Here is a 13,755-nt window from a genome sequence, read left to right on the forward strand (position 1 = left end):
CTCTCCGAAACTCATGTCAGCAAGCTTAGAAATAAAATGTTGATGTGCATGTTATATACAAGCCTTTGCCACAGAATCTACTTACCTGACCACCACTCCCCTCCCATTGACCCCTATTTCAGAGAGAAGGCAAATGGGAGAGAAACAGCTTTCCTTATCCCTTAGCTGGGCAATGAAAGGGTCTCCAATTTCCAATTTGTACCTCTCCTTTAAGCATCCTGGTTCTTATAATCCCCTAACACCCATCTCTCTGATCACCATCACTCCACCTTCTCCTTTTAAAAATGAGAAAAGAATGGGGACAGTTATTCCAGGGTCATATTTTAAATGTCACATTTCCCATTTCAGTGGCCACAAGACAATAAAGGAAAATGACCTAAAGTTTGAAAATTCTCTAAGTGATTAGAAACCCTTTCCAGATCCAAGACATGCACAAGCTTAAGAAAAAGAATGAGCACATGATTTAGTTGGCTTTCTCTTTTAATCAAAAACATACTTTGTTACAGAGTTCTCAAGAAAGGTTCAACTATTTTTTAGCCACAGACTTTAACCAGGCAAAAGTATACAGAAAGCCACAAAGGAACTCCTGGGACTTTCAACTGACCAGTTGTCCCAAAAGCAGAAGCTAAGAGTGGCTCTTCTCTGGCTTCTGGCATAGCTGCATTCCTCTGAATTTAGCGGAGGAAACAGTTGGGAAATAACCACCACCAAATCTGTCCCCAGCCCCCAACTCACTTCTTCTAAACTGGGCTCTGCAGCCCACCAGGTTTTCATCATCTATAAGCATTCACTTTTCCCTTAAATCACGTCCAATGCATTGAACAGAACTCAATACTTGACGAAAGTCTACCAACTCCATGTTTAGTCTTAATCAATCCAAGCCCATGAGTCCTTCTATCAATGACAAGCAGCCTTTGCAACAGCATCTGGTTTCATCCCTTCCTCTCCAGCTACCACAAAGCTGGTCTCTACCAGGACTCCCCAACCCCCCCCCCACCCTCAACCCAGCCCAAGGAAGGCTCCCAGGTCCTTGAAAATATGAAGTTCATTAATTGTACTCATCCAAGGGTAGGCTAAAAGAGAGCTCTGAATGATCCAGCCAAAAGTCACTTAATCAAAACGGACCTAAAAAGAGCCAAGAATAAAGTTAATAATCATCTACTGGTATTGTTTTCTTAAGTCATATAAACCAGTTTAATTGATGCGGTTCAGGTGAATCTCCTTGTTTACAGCATAATATCACTAGGCATTAACAACAGGTTTTCAATCCATTTTCACTGAAAAAAAAAAAAATTACAAGCACACACCACTTAGGAGGGTGGTATCACACACACCAACTCAAAAGCTAGAATGTCATGACTCGAAAGCCTTAATAAACTCTGACCAGAAAAAAATGAAGGCTTTTCCCTCTCAGGGGTGTGTGTGGGTGTGTGTGTGTGTGTGTGTGTGTGTGTGTGTGTGTGTGTGTTTTTCCCTCTCGGGGTGTGTGTGTGTGTATGTGTGTGTTTCAGTGTTTATTGCAGCCCCTAGTTTTCCCTCTCAGGGGTGTGTGTGTGTGTGTGTGTGTGTGTGTGTGTGTGTGTGTTTCAGTGTTTACTGCAGCCCCTAAGGTAGTGCTAGGCCTTTGGTTAAAATTAAGTCTTCAGGGCATACTATGTAACCTTTTGTCCATAAAAGAACAGTAATAAAATATCAAGCCTAGTCTCCTTTGAATAACATGGAAATAAGTAAAAAGTCCCCTCAAACAGCAGAACAAAGATAAGGAAGAAATCCAAAACTGCTGCAAAGTAGCCAAGGTCACTTAGAATTTCAGAGCTGGAATAATTAATCTACTCCAACTCCCTCATTTTACAGATGAGGCAACTAAGGCCCAGAGAAGATAAATTACTTGCCCAAAGGTCACACATCAAATTCGTGGCAGAGGGCAAACTAGAGAGTGCAACTGTCTGGCCCAACCCAGAGCCATTACTTTCAGGTTGAACAAGAACACTGACTGGCTCTGGACCTATTGAGAAAGCATTTAAATAAACGGTGTGAAAAGTATCACATCAACAGAGAGAAATGATTGTCTTCACCAAAGGTTTTCCTTAGTTCTTACTACATTAAAAAAAAAAAAAAAAAGGACAAAAAGTTTCATTCATTCATTCAAGTCTGATGTTAAAATCCCTGAAAACTCTAGCAATTACTTTAGCTACTCCTTGGGGCAGGATGTCAGACCCTCAATTCTCATAAAGGCACCTATAGGTCAAAAATATCTGTACAGGAGTAAGGCCAGAAGGCAGGGCTTCAAAGGAGACACCAAAACAAAACAAATGGCCTTAGTTTCCCAAGGTTTGTTTTGTGGTGTGTTGTTTGCTGGTGTCCTCCAGGCAATGGTATTGCCTCTGGCTACTGATGCTAATTTAGTAACCCCTGTAACCCCAATTTTTGTAAGAGCAGCATTCAAGTGGAAGCAATGAAACCTTTCAAAATATTATTCTAAGGGGGAAAATATGAATATGACTCACTTCTCTCTATCTCAACTACCTGAAACTCAGCAGGAATCAGGAAGCACTCTAAGCTACATCAAACTGATATCAAATGCCAATGCAATGAGGTCTTTTTCAGCACTTCACAGGAAAGTGTCTTGGGTCCTGTCCCAGAGTTTGTACTTACGTTTTAAAGAACGTTCTAGTAAGTTTGGTTATCTGGTTTCCTTGCCTAAGCAGTCAGAAATAAAGAATCAGAAAGAGAAGAAGAAAATGCTAAAAGGAGAACACTAACACTCACATATGAATGTCAGAGAGGGAAGCGACCAGGAGGCGAGAAGCGGGTTAAAAAAAAAAACTAAAAATTCAAAACCATAGCTGTCTGAGGCCATTTAGTAAAGGCAACACAGTCCTGCCTGTTTTAGAAGCCCCTGAAGTCCACAAAGATAGCCAAGCACAAAAAGAAATGTTACCATCTAGTATATCCTGATATACGTATTAAATAACTCCACCAAAAAAAGGCTAAAAATTAAAACGTTTTACTGCTTAAATAAGGCAATTCTGGATGATGTCGAAAATTTCATTCCATGGTGATTCCAGATAAACAAGATAAGCAACCTAGCAGCACTGGGACAACTGCTAGGGATAAGGCTGGTCCTAGGATGCAGCTTTGTGGATGAATAAAGCCATGGACTTTTTACGTACTTCTTGGTATGTTCAAAGAAATTACTTAGTTATCAGGGAAAAAAATGGAAAGGCTTGCACAAGATTGTCACAGCCTATTCTCTATAGTCTTTGCAAAAGAAAATATAAGATTATTTAGATAGCTATCTGCAACAAGATGGATTCTGCCTTTACGGAAAAAAAAAAAATGCATTACGTTAAGCTGAGTGTACCCCACCTACAAAATAATTGTTAACTGGCTTTAGAGGTAATTGCTTTCATATACTCATTTACCTCCGTAACCTAAATTTACCATTTTCCCAATCTGCTATCATTAAATAAAATGCCAATAAAGTTGGCAATAATGAAGGGAGCAAACTAGAAATTATCAACAAAAAGAACTCTGTTCCACTGAGAATAAAACTGCTTCTCCCAAAAGGCTCTCAGAAAGGGTGTGAACTAATGTGACTCTGCAAAAAATAGTGAGTAACTATTAACCAGTTACCATCAAACCAGGCACAGAAACATTTCTTGACCATTTTATTCTTTAACCTCCATAGACACTTAAGGAGCATTATAGCAAAATGTAAAATTTTCCTTCCTCAGATGACCACAGTCAAAGATACCTGCAACTCACCTTCCTACAATTAGCAATAAACTTTAAAAATAATAAGATGTATATCATCTGGGAGACAGGACATTTTATTTTGCCTTCAAAACTTGTATTACAAACACCCCCCTTTACACACCACACCCTGCCCCACAAAAATGGATTTTAAGTCTGAAATGCAGCACAGCTAATATGAGTTGTTTACCTGGATGTCTCAAGTATGGCTCTCCTTAAGCCAGACCATGCAACCTGTAAATCTGCACTGTTCGCAGGAGGAATAGGATAGGCAACCTATTTAGTGGTTACAGCAATACAAAAGAGCCATATTTCTGGAAAAAGCAAGGTTATATGGCAGTGATTTATTGTCATTATCTTTGTATACCAGGGGCGGTAAACTATTAAAAATGAGATAGACTATATCCCATGATCTACTCCCCGGAAAATAAAGGCAACACCATGAAGGATTCCCTTTGATAATGCACTGAAAGGCACTGGACAAACATGGAATGAGGTCTTACGGTGGGTGTACATGGCTCATCTCTCATTCAGCTTGCACTGAAATTCAACATTTTGAGAGTCTTTGAGATATGAATTAGCTAGAGAAAACCCACCCAGAACCATAACCTCATAATTTTACCCTTAAAGTAGGCATAAAATTTTAAACCTGTGAGAATCTTTAGTCTTATTCATCAAAGATGACTACCACTAAGAAATAGAAATATAGATTAACAACCAAGTTCTCAGGAATAGCTGATCATAACATACTAGATGTTTTCTCAAAAGCATGTGACTAAATCTAGGTACAAATATAAGCACTTAACAACTAGAAGTATTTCTATACTTTATGGCTCTTAGTAGAAAGAAACCAAGACAGGTGGCTTGGCTCCAAAGAGATACTTCTTAACAAATATTTTCCACATACTTTCCCCAGATGATTAAACATGAAAACATTCCTTAAAGTAGAAAAGGGAACAATGAGGCCAGGTACAGTGGCTCACGCCTGTAATCCCAGCACTTGGGGAGGCCAAAGTGGGCGGATCACTTGAGGTCAGGAGTTCAAGACCAGCCTGGCCAACAGGCGAAACCCCGTCTCTACTAAAACTACAAAAATTAGCCAGGCATGGTGGCGGGCACCTGTAATCCCAGCTACCAGGGAGGCTGAGGCAGGAGAATCAGTTGAACCCGGGAGGCAGAGGTTGCAGTGAGCTGAGATCATACCACTGCACTCCTGCCCGGGCAACACAGCAAGACTCCATCTCAAAAAAAAAAAAAGAAGAAGCAATGAATTATGTCAATGTATGATTAAGGTTTTAATCAAATCATCTGGATTTTTAAAAATCTGTTATTCTAAAACTCACTCCTATTCCTCATTCACAGTTAAATGGACCTAAAGTTAGCACTTTCTAGAGAAGATGTCTTTTTATAAAACTGCCAATAAAACTTAAATCACCAAACTTTTACAGAAGAAAGTTAGGTTTTTACTGAAAGAATCTGTAAGTAATCAAGAGTACAAATGAGTTGGTAGATAAGCTATTTAAAGACAAAAGTCATATAGCTTGGATCAAGATCTATGTTTAAATCACAGAAATAAGCAAACTCAGTGGTTTCTAGGATGGTCTATTTAAAAGACCTTCTGAGCAAGGCAGTAGAAGCTGTGTTCATTCCAGGCAATATAAGGAGGACTATCATCACACAAGTGTTTCTATAGCTAAAAGTCCTCCAGGCAAAAGTAAAAGCATCTGAAAGATAATCCTTGATTTTATTTCATACTGTTTATCCTGTAGACAATCTATTTATCATCTTGTGGACAATCAGGCCTATTTCTGCTATAGTAAAATAAAAATGCAAAAAAAAAACCAACTCTACACATGATACACAATGTCCATGGGGAAGTCCTGGTAGAGTGTGAGGGAAAAAAACAAAGCTGCCCAATAGAACTGGCTGTTGCCTGTCATTTAGTAGAAGGTACCTCACCACTGAGATTGGACTCAAAAGTGCAAAAGAAAAAAAAAAATCTTAAAAATCAAACCTAGAATTCAACTTTGTATGTTGAGATTCAGTTTTATTTATGCTACCAGCTAGGTAAAAAGCATACATATTGTGTCTGTGGTACAGTCAATACATCTGCAACTTTTCTACTTAAATTCTCTATACAAAGTCACTGCCAATTGATATGATCATTGATGTCGAAGGGCTTAGAATAACCAAAAGATATAAAAAAGTTTGCAGTCTTGCCCCAAGATACAAAAACTGAATTTTAAACAATATCATAACATACATGATTTAAACATTATACCAAAAAAAGTCACATCAAATCAAGTACAAAAATATCCAAACTACCTATTATGAACTGTAATGTTTCCATTATTCTGCACAGTATTTAACATAGAATTTAGCAGTTTCCAAAATATTCAGTTTATTCATTATTTAGTTTAAGCACTGCCGCCTTTGCAGAACAGTGAGACATTACGTAGAGTGACACTGCTTTTAGTGTTTTAAAAAATACAAAACCTTTCCCTATGAATGAAGGAAAGGAAATTCCTCTTATAGGCTTCTTAGCAACCAACCTTGTGCCTAGAAATACAAAGAATACAACTACTGTTTAACAGGGGAAAAGTATACTTCCTCATAAAGAGTCATCCATTAGGAATAACAAATATAATTTTAAATGACTTTTTTTGTCTGGTAATTTTAAGGGATTCTCAATACACACACAGATGAGAGAGTTTTTTGCCTTGGCAAAAATAAAACTGAAGTTGCAAGACAATCTGAATTGAAATCATCTTCACTAATATAACTTGCAAAAAATATTTTGGATGAAAGATTACAATACATTATTAACTTACTTTTTAAACACAGAGTAAAGTTACTCTTGGTAAAATTAACTCACCCACATGGCACATTATTTTTGAAGTATGTTCAACAATAACAACTTGTACACAAAATAACATAGGTGAATTAACTTTGAGAACTTCTCTGCCTTTAAAATCAGCAATACTGGATTTATTCTGTAGAATGATATACATATCGATGTTCTGCAGATAAAAGGCTCTAAGACGTTTTAAAGGGCTAAATTTTTTAGCACTGGAATGATTCCTTCATACATAACAGGTGAAGAATTAATAAAAATGTGTTTCTCCTAATCTTCAAGCTCTGAGCCATGCCTGAAAAGTTCTGAACAGGAAAAAAAAAAATTGTTTTAATCCAGTTTCTGTCTGCTAGGAGCAAGGCAGCAAACACATTTTCAACCCTTTATGAAAAGATAAAGCAGAACAAAAGTGAAATATATCTTCAGATTATAAACAGGATTGTATTTTGTAGTCCACCATCCTGATAAGGTTAAGGGCCCCAAAGGTAAAAGACCTCAGTCTAAAGGCTGTGGGTCTGCAATCGGCATGGTGTGAAGTACTTCGTCTAGGAGCTGGAGGGCCCGGTGTAAGTGAATTTCAATCCAGCAAGGTGTTTCTTTGATGCTCTGTCTTGGGTAATCCGGTCCCCAGCCTTTCACAAAACTCATCCTGAGTATGCATAAGCGACGAAGGTCATCAACACCAATTCCTGCAGCAGCTGACAGACCTAACAGAAAAGATTTGGAAGACATCAGAGGGACAGGGTGATCTCTTCCCATCCTCCCTACATTCTAAATTAATCAAGTGACCAGCTTTCTGTATTTCATTCTCCTCAGCATATAACTTCTCTGCTAAAGTGCCAAGAAGTAATAGTAGATCTAAACTTTATCAACAAGCTGAACACTTTTGGTTAAGTAACTTTACATTCCACATGTGTCTTCTAGCTACAACCAATTATGAAGTAAATTACCACAATCCACCAACACCTCACCTATTTTTCTCTTTAGAAGTGGAGGTGAAGGGATAAGAAACAACTTGTTTTTAAGAGGTAGTGCGTGTCCACAGGTTGCTTCTAAAAACATTACTGTCTAAACAGCCTAGTTCAGAATAAGACATAACTAATAATGAAGCAGTTAATATTCTTAGTTCCACTAAGACCTCTTAGATGACCAAGATGAAGTCTCTCTCAATTTCAAAGTGTAACAGAGTAATACACTATTACTCAGTGGTGGCAACTGATGAGAATATGAAATTTAATAATAGTTCTGGATTCTTCAGTAAAAGCATGTTTATAACACTGAAACCAGCAAATCAATGGTTTAGATCCCCAAATTTTAAAAAATCAAATTCTCTCAATGAATATGCCTAATCTACCTCTAAATTGTAAACTCCTGAACATAAGTCACAATGGAGACTGCATCTAATTTTCCAGTCAGAACATACAGTCATATAGTCCATCTGCATTCATCAATATTACAATGAAACTAATGGGAGGAATTTGCATGTACTGTAGAGAAACCTGCAGGGCCACTGCAGTTTTCTTAGCCAGTGTGATTTGCTTACCACACTGAAGAGGTTAAGAACAGGGGTTGAATGAATCACTAGTTATGCCTTCAGACGTGGAAGATGGGTGCCACGTGTTTCCATCATAAAAGTCTATAGTCAGGAGTTTAACTCTGCAGTAAAAAATTCCCCATCAGTGTGAAACCTGGCACACAGTTCAATTTTACCCTAAAATTAAAAAAAAGTCTACAAGTTATCAAAATACCACCCTCACTTACGTTTTCTCTCCATGTTTAGCATACTTTAAAAAAAAAATTGGAAAAGTGTCCAATTCTGAAATTGAAATATGCTTTCCTTACTAGAATAAAGCCAAGCACTTCAGTGATTACAACCCACCCGGGCTGGTGAGGCAGGAATTATAATAAGCATCAACAAAAAAGGAGGAGATGGAATAGTATAATGTAATAATCATCCCCTTTCTCCTTTATCCCATACTCCATTTTTGATACAAAAAGAATGCAAACAGGGTCACAGGCAAAAAGCAACTATTACAGAAGAACAGATTTTACCAATTCAAAAATGTTATCATCCCAGGAAAAAGAACTTTAATTTCTATTACTGCTCAAAGAAACTAATCAACTGAGTAAATCAAGATAAAAATATCAACGATTATACCTTTAAAAAAAATCAAAAGCATACTTACTGATAGCTGGAGCTATTCCACCTACTGATCCCGGGCCAGGGATGTTTCCTGCCACGGCTGCTGCCTGGGCAGCTGCTGCAGCTTGTGCAGTGGCCGCCTGTTGCTGCATCTGTCGATGACACTGACGCAAATCAAAGACCTTTTAAGAAAAAACATTTCGTATTATGAGTCCATAAAGAAAAATTCCATACATCAAAAACCAATGCCTGACTTATTTAAAACTCAGTTTCATTATACTTCTCACATGAAAAGAATTAATTAAAACATGTAAACTTTTATGTACATTGTGATTGGTCTAAAACTAGTTACGAAAGGTGGCTTGGAGCTCACCAAGAAGATCATGTCAACATCATGATGGCTTTGGCTGCCACACGCCTCTGTATCTTTTATCTAGTTTGATGTGGGTCAGCTGTTACTGTCCTTATGAAAATCTGTGTAAAATGTACAATTAAGAAGTCCCCCTCCTCCTTTCATAACCAAATTGCTGAATTTTCCTTAGGCTGGAGTTGATAGCTTTGGTCGCCTGGCCAACTTTTTGTCTTACCATTCTTGCTTATTTGGAGGAGTTTAACAAAATGGCACTGTCGCTATATAAGAGATCAACATTTTTCAGAGACACGTACTTTTGCAAATAGAAGCAAAATAATATCCAGGACTTGTTTTAAAATACTTGAGAAGAAACAACAACAACAAAAGACTAGATCAAACAAATATAAAATTGTAACTACTTAATCCGTGTGATGGGTATATGGGATTTCATTAGTTTCTCTCTACATTTCTTTGTAAATGTTCATAATTTTTAAGGAAAAAAAAGGCCAGTTTTAAATCCCATCACTGATATCTGCTCATTACACGGGTTGAGTTTCTTTTATCTATAAAATGCGAATGCTAAGTGTATATACTTTCATGAGGTTGTTGCAAACTTGGCATAGTATACAGTTACTTATTTTGTTTTTAGCCTCCCCTGTAGTCATTTATCTTTCAGGATGAGTTAGGGAGTTAATAAATAATTTTACTTTTATCAACCAAGTGAAGAACTGGCATAGCAAGGAAGGGGCTGCCATATCTACCCTTATATTTATGAAAGTACTGGAATGTTCTTTTAATATGCAACAAATTACAGATAATAAATCACACATCACCTTTTTTTCTGGGGAAAAAAATCTTCCTAAAATATTTGCTTATTTGCATTTTTAAAAAGCATTGGAAGATTACACAAAAAGAATTTGCAGGAAAGCAGAACAAGGACAGGTTCTGAAGCAAGGCTGCTCAATGTCCACTGTTTTTAAATCACTTTAATTTCTGAACCATGTGGCTATACTCCCTATTCTAAAAGGACATGAATATTTTTTAAAGTCCCATTATGTACATGAGGGGCCCAACACACGCAAGCATAATTAATCTTTAAGAGAATTCTGAGAATGCATAATTTATTAGTTGATGAACAACAGTTTTAGAACTTAAACCATAATTTTCAGATGCTTGAAAAAATTCTGATCATCTTCAACCATGGTATTTACATGAACCACAAAAACATACAATAATATACTCTCTCCAAATAACAAATTGCACTCCTACTTACTCCTATTTCTCTACTCAGTATCCATTTCCTCAAAAAACCTTTCCCAATTAGCACCAATGAAGGACAACACTTAGACTACCCTATTCTTTGAAGAGATATGAATTTGTCCAACATACATGTATGTATGTCCTGGACTATTAGGTCCTAAAATACTTTAGCAAAGAAAGCAATGACAGAGGCATGGTGGCAGATGCCTGTAATCCCAGCACTTTGGGAGGCTCAGGTGGGAGGATCACTTGAGCCCAGGAGTTCAAGACCAGCCAAAACCCCATCTCCACAAAAAAATTTAAATTTAAAAGAAAGCATGACAAAGTCAGGTTCTAGAAATCAAAAAGCCCACAACACCCAGAAGTGAAACCACTACTTCCTCAAATTTCTCACAGTCCATTCGTTTCAGAACTTCCAGGCTATGACATTTGGAAGGCATTACCCAGTACAGAACAAAGCAGGGACTCAAACATTTGAAAAGGTAAATAGCTCTACAACCACATTTTTAAAGAAGTAAATTAATGAACTTTACTTTTTAGAGCAGTTTTAGGTTCACAGCGCAATTAAGCAGAAAGTACAGAGTCCCTGTCCCCACACACAACCTTCCCCCACTATCAACATCCCCACTACAGTGGCACAATTGTTACAATTAATAAATTTACACCGACACATCATTATCACCCAAAACCCAGTTTACGTTAAGGGTTCACTCTTGGTGTTGTACATTCTATGGGTTTGTACATATTTATGATGCTGAACCCCTTTTCATATGCTTGTTTGCCATATGTGTATCTTCTTTGGTGAGATGTTTGTTCACGTCTTTTGCCTTTTTTTGTTGTTGTTGTTAAGATGGGGTCTTGCTATGTTGCCCAAGCTGGTCTTGAACACCTGGGCTCAATGGCCCTCCTACATCAGCCCCCCAACTAGCCGGGACTACAGGCACATGCCACCATGCCTGGCTAATTTTTTTTTTTTTTGGTAGAGATGAGGTCTTGCTGTTGCCCAGGCTGATCCTGAACTCCTGGGCTCAAGCAATCCTCCTACCTTGACCTCCCAAAGTGCTGCGATTATAGGAGTCAATCACTATGCCCAGTCTATTCTGCCCATTTTTTAACTGCATTGTTTATTTTATTGTTGAGTTTTAAGAGTTCTTTGTAATTTTGGATAACAGTCCCTTACTAGATGTCTTTTGCAAATATTTTCACCCAGTCTTCTCATTCTCTGACCCTGTCTTTCACAGAGCAGAAGTGTTTCATTTCAATGAAGTCAGGCCTATCAATTCTTTCCTTCATGGATCATGCCTTTGATGTTGTATCTTAAAAGTTCTCCCTTTTTCTCTTGGCCAGGCACAGTGGCTCTCGCCTGTAATCCCAGCATTTTGGGAGGCCAAGGCAGGCAGATCACTTGAGGTCAGGAGTTCCTGACCAGCCTGGACAACATGGTGAAACCCTGTCTCCACTAAAAATGCAAAAATTAGCCAGGCACGGTGGTGCAAGCTTGTAATCCCAGATACTTGGGAGGCTGAGACAGGAGAATCCCTTAAACCTGGGAGGCGGGGGTTGCAGTGAGCCAAGATGGCGCCACTGCACTCCAGCCTGGGCAACAGAGCAAGACTCCATCTCAAAAAAAAAGTTCTCACTTTTTCTCTTATATTATCTTCTAGAAGTTTTATAGTTTTGTGTTTTACATTTAGGTCTCTACAACCACTTTTTTTTTTAACCATCACTAACCAAGTATGGTGTATATATATATATATAATGTTATCTGGGAGTAGGGAATAAAACTTAATTATAATCTCCAAGATTCAAGTATGCCTTTAACATTAACACTCCCCCACCCCCACCATGAGTCATTTAAAAAAATAACCAAGTAATATGTCACACATAGGCTCTCTCCAATGTGTTGTAAATAACTGCAATTAGGATTGTTTCAGCCTGAATCTATGCTAACATCAGCAGCACATATTACAGGTTACCCACATGGATTAAACTTTATGACTTACATCTGCAGATGTAGTAAAAATGATTCGTTGGGCACCTCAGCAAACCTCCCTTCCACAGATTATTTACGTAATTATAGCACTCAAATCAGAAGACCTAAAATTATTCAGTTTGGTTCACTAATAACTAAAACCTGCGTTGCCTCCTGACTTCACACACTGTAACTAATCCATTGATAACTGATACCATAACAGATTCCATTTGTTACACTGGATGATAAAAATTAAAGCTATTATTGAAATGCTACTTACTGTCTTCCTTTCATAATGTGACTAAATTGTTGACGAAGGCAATTCAAAGTAATCAAAGGCTTTAAATATTCTTTTTGGCTCAGATCCAAAAAACATTTCTGACCACCACTCCTGAGCTAATTTCTGCTTTATTTAACCATGTTTTCTAAATTTATTACAAACCCATATGCGTGTCTCATAAAGATCACTGTCAACATCTTTAGGATACTGTCTTTTACAACCAGGAGTCAAATTTTGCCATTTTCCTTTGACAAGGCTTAAATGCAATACTATATAATCTTAAATTAACATTAGGAAACAGTAATCCAGAATGAAAAATGCACCTGAACATAAATAAGATTGTGCTAAGGACATTCTAAGTTCTACCTGACTTAGGGAATCACAATGAGTGGTAACTGGGAATAAATTTAAATGAGGTTCATAATACCCTCTGACCTAGCCACCAGTGGTTTAGAAACATCTGCTACCCTTTCCTCTAAAATAAATGTGTTCAAAAACAAACCCAACTCAGTATTAACAGAGAAAGTTTGCAAATCAAAACTACCATAATAAGATATACTTCATACCTACTACAATGGCTAAAAGAGATAACAAGTACTGATGAGAATGTAGAGAAATTGGAACCCTCACATCCTGCTAGTGAGAATGTAAAGTGGTGCAGCCATTTTGTAAAACAGTCTGTCAGTTTCTCAAAAAGTTTACATAGAGTTATCTTACAACCCAGCAATCCCACTCTTAGGTATGTACCCAGGAGAAATGAAAACACAGAAATACTTATACACAAATGTTCATGGCAGTATCCTTCATAATATAGCCAAAAAGTGGAAATCAAGTCCATCAATGAATAAACTGACGAACACAATGTGTGTGGAGCACTATTCAGCCATAAAAAGGAGTGAAGTATTGATATGTGCTACATGGATGAAGCTTGAAACATTATGCTTAGTGAAAAGAAGCAAGTCATAAAAGACTACATTACATAATTCTCTTCTATATAAAATGCCCCGAATAGGCAATCTACAGAGACAGAGACAGTAGAATAGTGATTGTCTAGAGCTAATGGGAATGGAGATTTGGGGGTGATAGTTAAAAAGGTATATGGAGTTTTTTTCCACAGTCATGAAAATGCTCCAAAATT

General features: G+C 37.5%; 1 protein-coding gene across 2 annotated transcripts in view; it reads right to left on the minus strand.

The window, feature by feature from the left end:
• Window positions 1-333: 333 nt before the first annotated feature.
• The window catches only part of SMAD4 (SMAD family member 4), a 52,563-nt gene continuing 39,141 nt past the window's right edge, over window positions 334-13,755 (minus strand). The window contains exons 11-13 of one of the 2 annotated variants that reach the window (XR_004248077.2): window positions 8,797-8,935; window positions 8,154-8,266; window positions 7,214-7,317 (exon numbers count right to left, since the gene is read on the minus strand). Coding sequence is in view for 1 of the 2 variants with exons in the window: in XM_032152266.2 (XP_032008157.1) it covers window positions 7,106-7,317; window positions 8,797-8,935 (351 nt within the window). In the remaining variant the exon portion in view is untranslated. Of the gene's footprint in view, window positions 7,318-8,153; window positions 8,267-8,796; window positions 8,936-13,755 lie in introns of both variants that reach the window. The other variant, XM_032152266.2, reaches the window with a different exon arrangement.

Source organism: Hylobates moloch, unplaced genomic scaffold (assembly GCF_009828535.3).
Source record: "Hylobates moloch isolate HMO894 unplaced genomic scaffold, HMol_V3 SCAFFOLD_5, whole genome shotgun sequence".
Taxonomy (NCBI): domain Eukaryota; kingdom Metazoa; phylum Chordata; class Mammalia; order Primates; family Hylobatidae; genus Hylobates; species Hylobates moloch.